The 17410-nt window shown below is 47.7% G+C and overlaps 1 protein-coding gene across 3 annotated transcripts in view; it reads right to left on the bottom strand.

Moving 5' to 3' along the window:
• Nucleotides 1-17275, bottom strand: part of PCYT1A (phosphate cytidylyltransferase 1A, choline) — a 41617-nt gene extending 24342 nt beyond the window's left edge. The window contains exons 1-4 of one of the 3 annotated variants that reach the window (XM_081911121.1): nt 17091-17275; nt 15575-15708; nt 15307-15376; nt 14492-14555 (exon numbers count right to left, since the gene is read on the bottom strand). In XM_081911121.1, the coding sequence (XP_081767247.1) occupies nt 14492-14555; nt 15307-15376; nt 15575-15708; nt 17091-17215 (393 nt within the window). In that variant the 5' untranslated portion in view covers nt 17216-17275. Of the gene's footprint in view, nt 1-4510; nt 4617-10482; nt 10843-14491; nt 14556-15306; nt 15377-15574; nt 15709-17090 lie in introns of those variants that run through there. The other 2 variants (XM_081911119.1, XM_081911120.1) reach the window with 2 other exon arrangements.
• Between the last annotated feature and the right edge of the window lie 135 nt (nt 17276-17410).

The following is a 17410-nucleotide window of genomic DNA, read 5'->3' as shown; positions in this document are numbered from 1 at the left end:
CTTCCTTTTCCACTAAGTCTTTTAAGTGGAGATTTTCATCCCAGCCTATCTATGCTGGACTTGAACTTGTTTTTATTCTTAAATCCCTCTGGGATATTTTATGTGGAACGATTCAAACATGAAATAAATAAACACGAGACTCCCATCTAGAATGGTCTTATAGATGTGGATATGAAGATGACATCCGCCCTGGCTTTAAAAGAGGATTAGACAAATTCATGGGGAATAAGGCTATCAATGGCTATGATCATCTCTCATTTTCCCAGACTGGTAGTCATGCTGGCAGGGATGGGTGATAACAAGAGTTCAACAGCATCTGCAGGGCTACAGGTTCTCCTTTGCTGATGTAGGTGAAGAACCTATTCATTTATGTTTATCTTATGGTTAATGGGCAAGATTCTCCAAACTGGTTTCTGCATGTCTCTGCCATCCTGCAGATCTTTGCCATCCTTTGTGTTCTATTTAACACAAAAACCACAGCAAAAGTAAACTAAACCTTCCCTCTGCAACACCAGGAAGTATTTCAGGACAGTCAACACAAAGAAACAACCAGGCTTTTAATTCAGGTCATTCTGACCAGCACGAGCTCCACGCCCTTATACTTCCTTGGCGGTTGTCCAAGCGTGGCTATATTCTGTGGCAAGCAGCACAATATGCACATCACAATTAAAACAACTGGAGCATTCAGCAACTGCAGCCACGCAATTATAGGACGATCAGGTTTTGAGGTCTAAAGGGAATGCTCATTCATTTTAGGTCACTCGTCTCCAAAAATAATCTCCTTGCAGCTGTGATTTGTGCTTGATAATGTAAACCTTATGCTGTGATCACATCTTTTGAAGTTTGGGGGTATATTTGCATTTGAAACTCATGTCACCGCCCTTCTGGGTTGGTTTTTTTTTATCCAGAGGAGAACCTGATGAGACTTAAGATACTAAATGCACTACTCATCTGGAACAGGTTGCAACTGCCATCGTGTAATTGCCCAAGCTGCAAATTTCAGCAGCACCACATATGGTGCAGCCCTTTAAAGATGGAAGAAAAACAGAAAGGTGAACTACATAACCACTGGGGTGTAAGTAGGGATGTAGGAGTGATCACCCCCTATAAAATTATTTGCAAGGCTAATATAATTAAAGGGCTGGAATGTTCCAATGGCAGTTCCTAAGGCCAGCATAGTCCAACAAAGAAAAATAAAAACCAAAGAGACTTGGATCTGGGTTACTCTCTCTTCTCAGGATGTCCACTTTTTGCTGTTGCAGACCAATGTGAATACTCACTCCTTAGTTTAGAGGAATGTGTTGCTTTCTTCTTCTGAGGCACTGACTGGCTTTGCCTTGCAAGGTCACCACTGCTTTAACCCAGCACAGTGAGTCACGAGGGACAGACACTTTACTTCTGAGAGCCTGGGCTCAGGAATGGATTTTGCAACTAAGGATAGAAGGGTTCAAGCCTCTTAGTCGCAAAGTGGTTGTCATCGAGCCACTGCTTCTCTGGTGAAAGTTCTCTCTGTAGTTTCCAGAACAACTCAGATGGGTGGGGAGAGGAGAGACAGCAGCAGCCTTTGTCCTTCACTTGCTGAACTGCTTCCGTCTCTGCATGCCTTCCTCCCACAAGCTGTTTCAGAAACAGTTCAAGGGACTGAAGAGAAAATTGTGTCCATAGAGATTTACCTCTATGATTGTGCGGTGGTGAAATGGAAAAGTGTAGGCTAATGCTTTATGCATTATAGTGGGAGGCGGTGATAATTATCCAAAGGAAAACATGCAAAGCAACTTAGCAGGTGAGCACCCAATGAACTATTCTGCAGCTGTTTTGCAAGAAATAAACACTGGAAGCAGACAGTGTGGGCAGTGGGAAGAGGGTGGACCAAGAACACCACGTGATCAACCAGCAGATCGCGATCGACCTGTTGGACATGCCTGGCATATGATATCTAACCCCCTCTCCCACAGGCTTTCCATGTGACACACAGACCATTCCATCTTGCATTTTCTTTGCCTTTTGGCCTCGGCCTGTAATATACTCTCTCTCTCAACCCGAGAGTATATTCACCTGCCCACTGAAGTTATCACTTCACACATCTGATAAAGGCGACTCTGATCCCCAAAAGCTAATGCCATAATATATCATTAAAATTTATTGCCACAGAACCTTTTGTCATCATTTCTTGCTACCTCAGAGATTCGGCTCTCATAAAGGCAATGGCTATAGAAGCACAAAGATGTCGATATAAGTGCTGCAAGATCTAAATTATACTGCGGTCTCCCCACAAAACTAATTTGAGACCATTGCAAAGAAAGCCCAAGGCAGAAAAAACCCCACACTTAGAACAGCAAAATAGATCTTGCACAAGGGCTACTATTGTGGCAGCACGATAGAGATGTAGATATGAACTTATTTGGGACTGTTGCAATCCTGCTGCCTCCTCCCTACAGTCACTGCACCTAAGAAACATCTCATGCAGTTCACAGTCTGAACAGTGGCTAAAGGTAAAGGTACCCCTGCCCGTACGGGCCAGTCGTGTCCGACTCTGGGGTTGCGTGCTCATCTCGCTTGAGAGGCCGGGAGCCAGCGCTGTCCAAAGACACTTCCGGGTCACGTGGCCAGCGTGACGAAGCTGCTCTGGCGAGCCAGCACCAGCGCAGTGCACGGAAACGCCGTTACCTTCCCGCTATAAAGCGGTACCTATTTATCTACTTGCACTTGGGGGTGCTTTCGAACTGCTAGGTGGGCAGGAGCTGGGACCGAACGACGGGAGCTCACCCCACCGCGGGGATTCGAACCACCGACCATGTGATCGGCAAGTCCTAGGCGCTGAGGTTTTACTCACAGCGCCACCTGCGTCCCTGTTGAACAGTGACTACCTTCCTTCAAAAAGCACTTCACACAGCTCATCCTAAATGCCTGTCAAACCTTCAATGTCATACCGTGACACTGATACATACCAAATCTGTAAGTATTTACATGGCAGAGCTGAATACGCTGTTCCTTGGGGAGAGGGGGAATCCCCCTAACCACCAAACAACACCATCAGCTTTTTGCATTTCCAACAAGTCTCTCTCCCCAACCCCAAGGCATTCCTTCAAGCTGAGCAAACACAATGCCCATTTCTAATGGCTATAATTGCTTATTACTGTTCATTGGGCTTTTGCTTTTACATATGTTGCATGTTACTATAGAATCATAGAATTGTAGAGCTGGAAGGGACTCTGAGGGTCATCTAGTCCAACCCCCTGAAATGCAGGAATCACAGCTGAAGAATCCTCACTTGATGTTCATCCAATTTAAAAACCTCCAATGAAGGAGAGTCCATCACCTTCTGAGGGAATCCGGAAATATTATATAACACCCCACCTTTTTCTATGGTATTATCTATGTGCATATATTTTTATTTAATGTAAGTCGCTGGGAGGCCTAGTGACAAACGCCTAATAGGTTTAATAAAGAAATACATACAAAATTCCCATTCCGTCTGTATTTCATTTTTAAAAAACACACTCTTGGCTACACCCCCCCCCCCAATATTTGTACAAGATTCTCTTAAAGCAGGGCTAATTGCCTAGCCCTCCTCCCCTTCCCACACAGACCCCTGGGGTCACTTTCCCATAATGGTCGTGGTCCCCCCCAAGGTGCAGAGCAGCACCTCCTCAACCTCCCCCAAGGTGTATCGCAACCCTGTCCCAAGCCCTGTCAACGCCAATGCTTACAACCAGACGCTTGCATCTGCCTATCCTGTACATACAGGACTGCCCCGTGTTTCAATGCAAAATGCCACGTCGATACAGCTTTGACCTGTTTCTCGTGTCCTCTCCAAACGCTTGTGCTTAAAAGGGTGTGTCTAATAATAATAATAATAATTTATTATTTATACCCCACCCATCTGGCTGGGTTTCCCCAGCCACTCTGGATGGCTCCCAACCGAATATTAAAAACACAATACAATCAAAAACACAATACATGGCAAAATACCATGCACTGATTTATAAATCCGCATGTGCGCACATGCATGTGCCACAAGCCCCAGAGGGACCTTCCTGCTGGGGGCTGCCGTGTGTCCTCTTTATCCAAGACACGTCCTCTTCTTCGGGGGTTAAATAAACTGCCTTTATTTCCTTTGAAGGGCCATCATAGCGTACTCTCTCTCTCTCTCTCCTAAATTCTGCAACCTATTTAGGGCTGCGAGAGATTGCGATGGGTTGCTCTGAAGTCACTCCAGCACCAGATTTTTTTGGGGGGTGGGTGGGATCGCACCCCCAAGAAAACCCAGCAACGCCCCCCTCCCCTCCTGTATTTCCCCCGCCCACAACCAGCCCCACCGCCTTCCCTTTCAGGCGAGAGGCATCACCAGGCAGGGGAGACCCCCCTCTCTATGGGGGGAAAGGGATTTAGGGCCCCCCTTTTCCCCTCCAGGAGGGAGTCAGGGGGGGCTCGCCCGGGCCAGGCACTCACACAAGCCCCCTCCCCAATATCATGACCCCCGGCCCCCACCGGCGCGGCTCCGACCTACCCGCCTGCCTCCCTCGGTCTCCGCTCTCCGGCTCCCCTTCGCAAAGCGCCAACGGGGCCGAACCGGAAGTGTTTCCGGCCGGACCCTCCTGGCAACGGACCGGCCGAAACGGTCCGTTCTCTTTTCTGCTCCCCCCGGAAACCGCCACCCAGAGGCGGAAGGTTCCGGGGATGGGAGAAATAGAAGCATAGCGTAGCGTGATATATATGATATACGATATCTTTATTATCATTGTCCCATGCAGAACAATGAAATTGAAAAACTACATAAAACATTCAAAAACCCCTAAAAACTCTGAAACCCCCTTTTAAAATGCTCTATACTATAGAGACCCCTTATGCTGCATTTAGAACCAGAAGTGCATTTGCATAGAAACTGTTTCTCAGGCGGCTAGTCCTGGCCTTTATAACCCTGGACCTTCTTCCAGAAGGCAGAAGCTGAAAGAGATCATTTCCAGGGTGTGCACTATCCTGCACTATCTCTGCCGCTTTCTTATGGCACCTGGCAGTATAGATTTGATCTAAGGTGGGAAGAGTGCACCCAATTATTCTCTCTGCAGTCTTTACATGATAGAGTCGGGAGGGACCCCCGGGGTCATCTAGTCCAGGCACCCCCAAACCTGGCCCTCCAGATGTTTTGGGACTACAATTCCCATCATCCCTGACCACTGGTCCTGTTAGCTAGGGATGATGGGAGTCCCAAAACATCAGGAGGGCCGAGTTTGGGGGCATAGCTGTCAACGTTTCCAAATAGGATTCCGCGCAAGAAAAGGGAAAAGTTGACAGCTTTGTTTGGGGGTGCCTGATCTAGTCCAACCCCACCCCGCCATATTTTGCCCAATGTGGGTCTCAAACCCACGACTCTTGAGATGAAGAGCCTCCTATACCCTACGGACAGCAATCCACACCCAGTCCCACTAGGAAAGCGACAGACCTTTCGCGGCCTTGTGCTTGGCGGGGGCTTCAGCCTGTTCTCCCTCCCTCCCCGCCATGTTTTGCCTTGATAGCCACACGAGATTCTTAATCTGAGGGTCGTGGGTTCAAGCCCAGAATTGGGCAAAAAGATTCCTCCCGTGCCTCTTGCGGGTTGGGCTGGGTGACCCTCAGGGTCCCTTCCGACTCTATGATCTGTAGGAATACACATGTGCTCGTAAACCACTTTGGGCTGCCTTAGGCGATATAAAAGGCAACTAACGAAGTCAATAAATAATAATGAAGGGATGTTGTAGGTGCCACAAACAAACCTTGCCACCAGGCCCAAAGCTTAGTCTTAGCATTCAGCCCCTATACCACTCTCTCATATTTTAGGGTTGAGTACACACATTCCTTTAATGCACATTCTCTCCCCCCCCCCACCTCAAAGAATTCTGGGTCCCGTAGTTTTATCCCTCGCGAGGTCACAATTCCCAGCAACCCCTTAAGAAACTATGGTTCCCAGGATTCTTGGGGTGAAGTCTTGTGTTTTAAATGTGCTTTAAATGCAAGGGGTGTGTGCGTGTGTGTGCGCGCCCGTGCGCAGCCTTATGGTTCACCCTGGAAACACATTCTTTCCTTCAAACAATTCTGGGCCTGTAGTTTTACCTCTGTGGTTGTGTCGTGAGACCCTTCTGGGCACCTTTTTCATTTATTTATTTACTTATTTAATTTCTATACAGCCCTTCATCGGAGGATCTCGGGGCTGTTGGCCATACTTTGCACTACGGAGTCCTACAGTAATATGCTGCTGTTTGCCTAGCTTTTCGAAACTGTAGCAGCACAGCAGTGCATAATTAAACATTCTCCTAAAACAAATATTGCATTGTGCCACTGTGGTTAAAAGCCGTGCGCTTGAGACTAACTGCATAATATTAAGATATCAGTGCGTTGTTGTTACAATCCAGTACTGTAGTGATCTTTCACTGTGTAATGCTAACAATGCATAGCATTGTTCACTTTCCATACAGAATAACCTTACTTTCTGTTAGCCTTTCTAGTCATGTGGATGTAGTTCTTAACTCTAATGCTACTTCCCTCTGAATATCAGAGGTGTGGCCGGCTATACATTTTAAATAAATTTGCCTAGGGACATCTGGTTAATTTCTGATGGAAGGAAAAACTGAGGAAGTGTCTTCTTAATTTGTAACCTACAGTACAGTGCAATGCTATACACACATGTTCTCAGAATGGGTTTTAGCCTCGATTTCCCTTCTCTACCTTTTCCCTGTCCTCTGCTTCCCTGAATCACTCTTGTCGTTTAAGTTTGCAAGCCTGAAGGCAAGGTCTCTTTGGCTGTGTACACACTCTACGCTTAAAGCACATTCGAAGCACACATTCCCCCTCAGAGAAATCTGGGTGCTGCAGTTTACCCCTGTAGTTACCATGCCCAGAAACTACAGTGCCCAGAATTCTTTGAGGGGCAAAATGTGCTTTCAAGGTATCGTGTGTATGCAGCCTATGTCCCTCTGATGTGAGCCACTTTGGGAGACAGTAATGATCTGAAAATACAGTAAACAAATAGGCCCCATTACATTCAATGAGATTTATTTCCAGGTAAATGGGGATAGGACTGCACTGTCAGTCTCTGAACCAGATAATCATTTCATATTTCTGAAAGTGCCTATCTATATGGCACCGTACAATGCTTAAATACTTCCTATCTCCCCAAAGGGGGACACGGGTGGCGCTGTGGGTTAAACCACAGAGCCTAGGACTTGCCGATCAGAAGGTCAGTGGTTCGAATCCCCGCGACAGGGTGAGCTCCCGTTGCTCGGTCCCAGCTCCTGCCCACCTAGCAGTTCAAAAGCACGTCAAAGTGCAAGTAGATAAATAGGTACCACTTCGGCGGGAAGGTAAATGGTGTTTCCGTTCGCTGCTCTGGTTCGCCAGAAGCGGCTTAGTCCTGCTGGCCACATGACCCGGAAGCTGCACGCCAGCTTCCTCGGCCAGTAAAGCAAGATGAGCGCCGCAACCCCAGAGTCGGCCACGACTGGACCTAATGGTCAGGGGTCCCTTTACCTTTTATCTCCCCAAAAGGTATGAGACAAAAGGCAAAGAGAAGCATAGAGGTACTAAATGTTGGAAATTCAAGCCCTTCTCATGAGAAGCTGGCAGCAGTCCAGGCACCCGGCTTGATTCCCTTTTGACCTCCCTGGCTGCATTCCCCAGCAGACGCAGGCAAGGTCTTGATCGGCGATTCTTCTCAAACGTGAGAAGAACACACCCCTCTTTCCTGCCTCCCCTCCAGGCAGGGGAAAGAGATAGACAGAAACGTATTTACATGCTTTTATTTCTGTCTTTGCAGCGTTACAGAAAACGTGACTGCTCTCTCCAAATTCCAGCAGTGTTGTAACAAACACTCCCTGTTCATCCTGTACAGCTCATATTACACTGTGAGGTAATTCCGGTGCTGCGCACTGTGAAATGACTGCCCCTCTGTTCCCACAGCAGTCCCAACATTCCCATCATGTTTACACTTCAAGCTAGGACTTTGCAGCTGCAATTGCTTCATTATCGTAACACTAAAATGGAGGATTCCATTAACAGTCCCCCTGCATTGCTACCTAGGCTCACCATTCTTCCTGCTGATTTAAAGGATGTTCCCTATTCCTCTTACTTCGAAATGCACCATCCTCAACTCTACTTTGGTTGTGGCCTGTTCTGTGGCGGACCTACATTTCGGGGGCCCTGAAGCTGTCATGGGGGCCCCTTTGCAACCGGCAGTGATGTTTGTGTAACCACTGTTATCTTCTTCCATGGGGTTGTTCCACGGCAGATCACCACACCTTTACAACACCTGCGCTGCTAACTCACAAACTTTGGGGTTGTTAAAATATATACAACAAAAAATAAATCGGTTTGAGTCGTTCGTCTACTAGACCCCAAAAAACCTAAGCAATGTGGACTGAAGTCGATTCTGGGGCCCCTTTGGGATTAGGGACTCTAAAGCTGAAGGGTCCGTAGTTTCATAGTAAATGTGCCCCTGGGTCTGTTTACACCACAGCCCCTATCTATGCAACTCTGCTCAGAAGCAAATCCCACCAAGTTCAATGGAACTTAATGCTCTGGTTTAGGTGCATAGAGATTAAATAACAGCCTTAGCAACTGCGGCAACCCTTCCAAGAGCTCGAGCTCGCTAAAAAACCACAGCTTCTGCACACTAAGGCAATTCTTAAAGGTAAAGGGACCCCTGACCATTAGGTCCAGTCGTGACCGACTCTGGGGTTGCGGCACTCATCTCGCTCTATAGGCTGAGGGAGCCGGTGTACAGCTTCTGGGTCATGTGGCCAGCATGACTAAGCCGCTTCTGGCGAACCAGGGCAGCACACGGAAACGCCATTTACCTTCCCGCTGGAGCAGTACCTATTTATCTATTTGCACTGGTGTGCTTTCGAACTGCTAGGTTGGCAGGAGCAGGGACCAAGCAATGGGAGCTCACCCCATCGCGGGGATTCGAACTGCCGACCTTCTGATCGGCAAGTCCTAGGCTCTGTGGTTTAACCCGCAGCGCCACCCGCGTCCCTAAGGCAATTCTTACACACTTATTAACATAAAAAAGAGTTAGCCTTAAAGTGGATCGGCAGCTGCACTCCAGAGGAACAGAAAATACTACCCAAGTTAAGGTAATAATAAAAATCTGGCTAAATGGCTCTATCGCATACCCTTGGTTAATGCGTGAAAGAGATACAGATCTACTTAAATGGCTATGCTTCATAGCAGGTCAGTCTGTTTTGTACATCTTACCCTGTGCTGGTGTCTGCTCTGACTGCTAGCAGATCTTCAGGGCTTCAGGTAGAGAGAGAGGTCCTCCACTACCTGCTTACAGGGATCATTTTTAATCGGTGGGGGAAAGGACCTGAGCCTGGGACCTTTCACATGCACCATGGGCTCCACCGGAGAGCCATGGCCCTTTGGCAAAGGGGACTAAATTGATTCAGCAAAACAGCTCCACCAAAGAGCGCCAGCTAATGTATGAAAATTATTCCTGAATTCTGCACTTTATTTGTAGATCTCAGGCGGTTTACAACCATCCTGGAAAAAGGGAGATTTGGGTCCTGCGGAGCCTGAATGCTTTTTCAATAGAATCCAGGCCTAACACTTAGGACATGTTTGCAATGGGTGAATCGCCAATGATTTATCATACCCGACAACTTTCTCTGATGAAAATAGGGGTGTCCAATTCCATTATTATTATTATTATTATTATTATTATTATTATTATTATTATTATTATTCCCCTGCCCATCTGACCAGGTTGCCCCAGCCACTCTGGGCAGCTTCCAACATATGTAAAAACAAAATAAAACATTTTAAAATTCCTGCTGCCTTCCGGTGCCTTCTAAAGTTGTAGTTACCGTATTTTTTGCTCTAGAAGACTCACTTTTTCCCTCCTAAAAAGTAAAGGGAAATGTGTGTGCGTGTTATGGAGCGAATGCAGGCTGCACAGCTATCAACAGAAGCCAGAACAGCAAGGCGGATTGCTGCTTTCACTGCGCAGTGATCCCTCTTGCTGTTCTGGCTTCTGAGATTCAGAATATTTTTTTCTTGTTTTCCTCCTCCAAAAACTAGGTGCGTCTTGTGGTCTGGTGCGTCTTATACAGCAAAAAATACGGTACTTGTCTCCTTGGCTTGGGGGGGTTGCATAACTCCATACCCTCCAACATTTCTCAGAAGAAAATAGGGCAGTCCTAAGGAAAAGCGGGACATTCCGGGATCAGGTCAGAAACCGGCATGGCTGCTGTAAACCCGGAACTGCCCTTGGGAAATGGGGCCACTTGGAGGGTCTGATTCAAGGGGTGGGCTCTTAATGAAATCCACGAGTCTCCCCATTCCTTGCCACCTTTCTGGGCAGAGGTAATGGCGCTCTGTACATGTTCAGAGGCAACCCCCTTCTTAATAAGCCGCTCCAACGCGGCTGAGATTGGAGGTCTCGAAAAACAAAAATAGAAATTAAATTAAAACAGAAGCAAAGTAAAACAAGAGAGACTTGGGACTTACCCACTCGGCCAGGAGCTGCTGTCCTGACTCTTCCTTGTCCTCCTCTTGCTCCTGGCCCTGCGTGTCGTCCCCGGAGCCGCAGCTCCCCGCAGGGGAAGGGGCCCTGGTGTCTCTCCACCGGCTCTCTGTGCCAGGCTCTGCCGTGTGCACGGGGGCCAGGGGGGTCAGGGAGCACCTGGGGCACAGGTCCCCCTCGGCCGCCCCGGAGAAGGGAGCCTCGCACAGCAGGCACCGCTTGGACTTCTTGCTGTGTTTGAGCGGCTTGTCTGCCATGGCCGGAGGGTGGAAGGGGTTCCACACTGTGGAAGAGCAACCAGAGGGGAACAGGGCAGAGGAAGCGGGAGGAGGGGCCAAGCATGCTGCGGCCTCCCACTTCCTGGCGCTGCACCCCCTATGCAGACCACAAGGGGGTGACATTGCTCACTTGCGGAGAAAGACATTTCCTGCTACATAGAAGTGAGCTGCAGGAGGAGCTGCTTCAGGGCGCTTGGCTACCTCTCCCCTACTGGGCTGGAGGCCCATTGCACAGGTCCTAGGGAGCAGCTCTGCGTATACGAAGCAAAACCCTGAGAAATAGCCTTTTCTTTGTTTTGTTCTTAAAAGGAAATGGTGGGGTGGGTTGTTGTGAAAGGGGATTCCCTTGCACACACCCTAGTCTCAGTCCTTGCCGTCCTTTCGATTAAAATAACAGAAGCTTGCAAGGCTGCGAACGATTCTGCAGACTTGTAGCCTTGGTCCGGAGGTCTGACACAGTATAAGCATCTTTTAAAAATATTTTCTAGTACAAACCGGGCATTAAAGAACCAGGTGGAAGCTCGACTCGAAAGTATGGCCCTGGGATACACGCCAACTGCTCCTATTTAACGGGGATTGCCCCGTGTTTAATACCTGGCCTGTTAAATTGTTCTTTCTGTTTGAACATGGGATTTTTTAAAGGTTTTTTTGTGTGGTTTCAAAAGGCAAATTCTGTTGGCTGAAAATGGTCGTTCTTCAGGCTGCATCTCCCTCTGAACGGTCCCTAGGAGTTAAATCTCAGAAGGGGGAGCTGCATCTTCTGATCACATGCGTATTAAATGCACGAACCGCCACTTCATACACAAAAGCAGCCAAGATAAATTCTTAACTGTTGATACCGTGAGATCGTCGTTTCTTTAGAAGGCCTTTATCCAAAGATGACATAACACACCTCTTGCCTTGTCAGTTATTGAGGACCAAATGAACCCTGCAAATCGAGTAGTTTCAGCACCGCCCTGGGCAGATCTTTTGATATATTAGGGATTTTTAAGTGCGTCTCACTTCCATTTGTGCCATGTATCATGCTTCAGGGAGCTGAAATGGATGGCCTCTTATGCTGGCCTGCTCTTAAGGGTGCAGGATTCCTGCTAGCTGTCACATGGAGACATTCTCGTCGCAAGAAACCTCTCTTTCCAACGAACAGAAGAGATCTGTTCCTGGTCATGCTTTTCCGGCTAGCTTTATGCTGCCCCCTGCTGCTTTTATTGTCTTATTTTGTTCTTAGTTGTATGTGTTTACTGCAAGCTGGGGAGGAGCCGTTGTGCAAAAGGCAGGGTAAAAATATGCAAAAGGAGACAGATGATGCAGAGTCGTGTGTGGGACTTGGGAACAGAGAGACCCGGGTTTAAACACCTTCTGCTATGAAGCACTGAGCTGGTGCCCTTGGAGCAATCACCAACTTTCGATCTAACTGACCTCTTAAGGTTTTTGCGAGGATAAGGTGGGGCAGCAGGAAGGACCACATACGCCATCATGAGCTCCTTTACAATGCCTGTAAAGAGGCGCGTGACCCTCTGGCATCCTTCCCCAACTGGGTGCCCCGCAGGTGGTTTCCTACTACAACTCCCATCAGCCTCAGTCAACATGGCTCTGCATGCTGGGAATTGTAGTCCAAAACTCCTGGAGGAAGCCTGACTGGGGAAGGCTGCCGTACTTGGCCGGTACAGAAGTTGGTGTGGTACGACGGCTAAGTTTGGACGCTGGGCATTCCCTGGTTCAAAGCTGACATTAACCACACACAAAGGCATGCTGGATCACCTGTGTTACCTCTCAGTCCCCTTGATCCTGGACTACGTTACAGAAGAGTTGCCACCTGACCAGGGATAAGTGGTCTGCCCTGCTGCTATGCCTTTTTTGTCCTGCATAGAGATCAGCACTTACAAACAGATGCCTGGAGACTGTGTGCTGCTGTTAGAAAGGTGTCAATAAAGTAGACAAGCCTACCTTACAGTGGTGCTGTAAGGGCTGCTAAGCATGCATACAAAGCTCTTTGGGTACATAAAAAGTATCATGTAGTTTCTAAGGGACGCGGGTGGCGCTGTGGGTTAAACCACAGAGCCTAGGGCTTGCCGATCAGAAGGTCGGCGGTTCGAATCCTCGCGACGGGGTCAGCTCCCGTTGCTCGGTCCCTGCTCCTGCCAACCTAGCAGTTTGAAAGCACATCAAAGTGCTAGTAGATAAATAGCTACTGCTCCGACGGGAAGGTAAACGGCGTTTCCATGCGCTGCTCTGGTTCGCCAGAAGCGGCTCAGTCATGCTGGCCACATGACCCGGAAGCTGTACACCGGCTCCCTTGGCCAGTAAAGCGAGATGAGCGCCGCAACCCCAGAGTCGGCCACGACTGGACCTAATGGTTGGGCGTCCCTTTAGTTTCTAAGTTGGGCTGCAGAATTTACAGTGCACTCCTATGAGTGTCTACTCAGATGCAAGTCTCACAGAGTTCAACACAGCTTACTCTGAGGAAACTTCCATGGTTCTCATAGGATTTCAGTCTTAATTATATAACCTTCTGATTAACGACAAAACGGGCCTCAACCAGGCAGCAGATTAAGGAGAAGTAGCATTGTTTTCAATCTAAAACCAAAGCTAATGAGGTGCCTTGCTTTTCTCTCACCAGAATGGTGTCTGCAGCACAGCTTGCTTCACAACTATGTGTGTATGTACTAATACATTTTACACCTATCTGCAGATTCAATAAATTAATAGATTAAGATTTCATAATTCAAGTGACAGCCCCAGTTCTAAATATTATTTACGTGTACTTTGCAGAGACAATCATGACAAATGTCATAAATAGCCTTCTCCTTACAGGTAGGTAGCAGTATTGGTCTGCCGTAGCCTTCTCCTACAAGTGTGCTGAGCCAAACAGTTAGGAAAACTACCAACAAAATCTGAGGAAGCCTGACCTAGAAAACATGGTGTTTCTTAAAATTTGTTCCTTGTGGAAGAAGCGAAGGTGTGGAATGAGAATGTAAATAGAAGTTGTAAAAAGATAAGGATTTTCAGGACAAATTTAGGAGCAGAATTCCACGGTAAAATTATAGAGTGCATTTATACAATTCTCAGTGAGATTTTAACATATTCATTCAAATAGACTGGGATGCAGCATGAGTTTAGCATTCACAGCAAACTCAATGAATCTGCAATCAGAAATTTCAATTGTTTGTAATAGTTGTAACCAGATGGGTCTCATAGGCACCAATCGCAGAAAAAATGTTGCAAGGAAATATAGGGTCGAAGTTGGCAGGAAATTCTCCAGTACAAACCTTGTTGAAAGGAACTGTGTAAGAGAAGTATCTCATTTTTTTCAGTGGGGCTTGTGCAGAAAACTCTATGTACAAAGCAGCAGCAGAAATCCATCATAAAAGCATCAAGTAGAAAATGTATTTTGTAAACGGGAGTGTCCATCCTCAAAAATATATTTGAAACAGTGATCTTCTTTGAACTTTTCACCAGCGTCAGTAGAAGAAACAGCCAAAGGCAACCACCACACAGAAAAGGGTGTCCTGCAGAAATGACAAGGAGAACACCTCCGTGAGCGAAAATGACCTCGGAGGCAAACAAATTCATGACTTTGGGAATCTGGTGCAGTAACAAGCATGATGGAAATTTTTTTCTTCAATTTTTGTAGGTTTTACACATGAGAACATCAGGACACACGGTTTTTAAGCAGCCTTCAATGGGTGATGCATGGCAAAAGCAGCAAATCACTTACATTCATGAAAATATCCTGAGCGTAGTTGTCTGTGTCTGAATCCCAGAAGCACCGTGCAGCCATGCTGAAGAAACAAATGAGCAACCGTCCATTGACAAAGAAAAACATCAGTTGGTGACAATCAGCCGCATTTCGAGACTGTTAATTCCCGTGATGTTGAAAATGCTTCCCCAAATTCACCCCCCTCGGGGGGGACGACGACACCAACAGGGATAGAAGGTTGATCCCAAGCAAGACGAGCACAATTTGGTTGAACGCAATGAGGTCATTGGGCTTGCAGAACTAATTTGCTTCTGCAATAGAACTTCTCTTCTCTCTCCTCCCCCTTGCATGCCTACAAAATTTACTCTGGAGGGTTGCAGGGATCCCTCAGAATAGATTTGGGGGGCATGCAGGGGGAGGAGAGGGAAAGTTCAGTTGTGTGGGTGGAAGCTTTTCTGCAGGCAACCCAATGCCTCCAAATATGTGCTGGTGAAACCCAGAAGAACCATCTGGAGACCAAAAAAGTGAGAACAGGCATGGAAACCCTCCAGGTGAAGTAAAGGAAGGGAGAGTTACCCACACCAAACATGCTATCACTACAAAGGTGTTTAATTTGCTCTGAATGTTGGGGATGTGCTGTGCAAGTCAGAATACATTAAGTCCCCAGAGGAATTGTGTAAATCTGTCAATTGTAGAATGCTTGGGATAAATATGAACCCTCAGATTTCACAATTTACAAAGGCATACACACACACAAAAACAACAACAACCCACAGTGCAAAATATTAAGAAATGTGAATGATTTGGTGGGAAGGGAGGGAAGCCTAACTTACTTAACTCCTTCGCCTCTCTGTTCTCCGATCACCACTTGCACCACCATTTTATACCGGTGAAAACCTTTCTCTAGAAAGAAAGATGGAGAAGAAAAACGATTGGGGAAAATTGAAAGATTTCACACCTGCATATTGTGGCACCATATGTTTGGCCAGATGGAAGAACATCCGCAAGGGTGTGTGTGTGCCCAAGAGAGAGAAAGGGTGGGCGAGTTGGGCAGGAAGATATAGGAAGAAAAAGGCAATTAATCTTAGCACATGCTCTTACCTTTTAGCTTTTCCAGGATTGTCTCTGATAAGGATTTGGTGAGCTGTGGGATCTCTTCAGGGTTGTACTGCACACTGGCCAGCTCCTCTTTTAACACCTCATGGATACAATCTTTCACCGTAGAAGGGCGGAATCTAATAGGAAAGAATGGCGTAACAGTGCTTACAGTTATATCTCCTCTCCACCAGTATAACAAGTAACTGGAGTCTGGGATGTCTGATTCGGGACAACTCCCAAGGCGTACATCTTTGAGAGGATTCACACTCAGTTTACATCTTCATATGGTTTAAGCCTTCAGGGGCTGTACCACTTGAGAATACAGGTGTGAAGAAGGGCCTTGACTGATGGCATTCCTATACAACAAATGAACAGACACCCAGCACATGGGCAAAAAATTAAGTATCAGGTCATGGCTGGAAGGCTTAGGATGCAGGATATGTGCTGATGCTCAGTAGTTCAGTGACTGGGAACGAAATGTTTGCCAGCTTCAAGTCAACATAAGAAAGGATCTGAAAGTTCTTGAAAATACAGTGGTACCTTGGTTCTCAAACTTTATCCGTTCCGGAAGTCAATTCCAATAGCAAGGTGCACTTTCCCATAGAAAGTAATGCAAAATGGATTAATCCATTCCATACCATTAAAAACAACCCCTAAAACAACCATTTAACATGAATTTTACTGTTGAGCGAGACCACTGATCCATAAAATGAAAGCAAAAAACAATGTACTGCAGTCGCACAATCAATCAATCAGTAGCTGAGCTACACAGTAACAAAAACAAAACAAAAAAGCCGCAAAAAAAGCAAGGTAAAGGTAAAGGGACCCCTGACCATTAGGTCCAGTCATGGCCAACTCTGGGGTTGTGGCGCTCATCTCGCTTTATTGGCTGAAGGAGCCATACAGCTTCCGGGTCATGTGGCCAGCAGGACTAAGCCGCTTCTGGCGAACCAGAGCAGCGCACGGAAACGCCGTTTACCATCCCGCCGGAGCGGTACCTCTTTACCTAATTGCATTTTGACGTGCTTTCGAACTGCTAGGATGGCAGGAGCAGGGACCGAGCAACAGGAGCTCACCCCGTCGCGGGGATTCAAACCACCGACCTTCTGATCAGCAAGTCCTAGGCTCTGTGGTTTAACCCACAGCCCCACCCGTATCCCTGCAAAATGCATAGCAAAACCAGAAAGACCTCAGGTTAGCACTCATTTCGGAGCACGTTTGGCTTCCGAAAAAAGTTTGCAGACTGGAAGACTTCCTTCCATGTCTGCAGTGTTTGGGTTCCAAATTGTTTGAGTGCCAAGGCGTTTGAGAACCGAGGTACCACTGTTTAGGGGTCGAGGTGGATTTGTAGCCCTGGAAGAGTGATGCCTGCCGGCCTCCAGAGCGGGAGGCAGAACCTGGTGGGAGCTCCCTGCAGGGCAGGAGTGAATGAGGGAGCGAAGGAGCCCATTTCCCCCTATGGGGGGGAGGGGCTTGTCTGTTTTGTTTTTGCCGGCCCCTCCCCCTCCCGGCCACTGACTTGTGCTGGAAGGCGGGCCGCAGGCTGTAGGTGCGGGCCGGACCCGAGCCGCTGTGGGGCCTGGGACTGCGCCGCGGAGTCGCCTCCCGAGGAGACGACGGGGTCTGCGCCGGAGACTCCTCCATGGCCACTCCCGCCGCCCGCTGGGGAGAAGCCGGCGCGCGTCGTCTTGACGACGGCCCATTTCCGCTTCCGGCGCCGCAGAGCTCCAAAGAAATTCCTAGAGGGATATTGACGCATTTCCGTTTTCGGAGCAGCAAGGGTCAAATAAAGTCCTAGAGAGGTCACGACGACGGCCCATTTCCGCTTCTGGCGCCGCA

Source organism: Podarcis melisellensis (genome assembly GCF_964234715.1).
Source record: "Podarcis melisellensis genome assembly, chromosome: 5".
Taxonomy (NCBI): domain Eukaryota; kingdom Metazoa; phylum Chordata; class Lepidosauria; order Squamata; family Lacertidae; genus Podarcis; species Podarcis melisellensis.
This window is presented reverse-complemented; position numbering and strand designations above follow the sequence as displayed.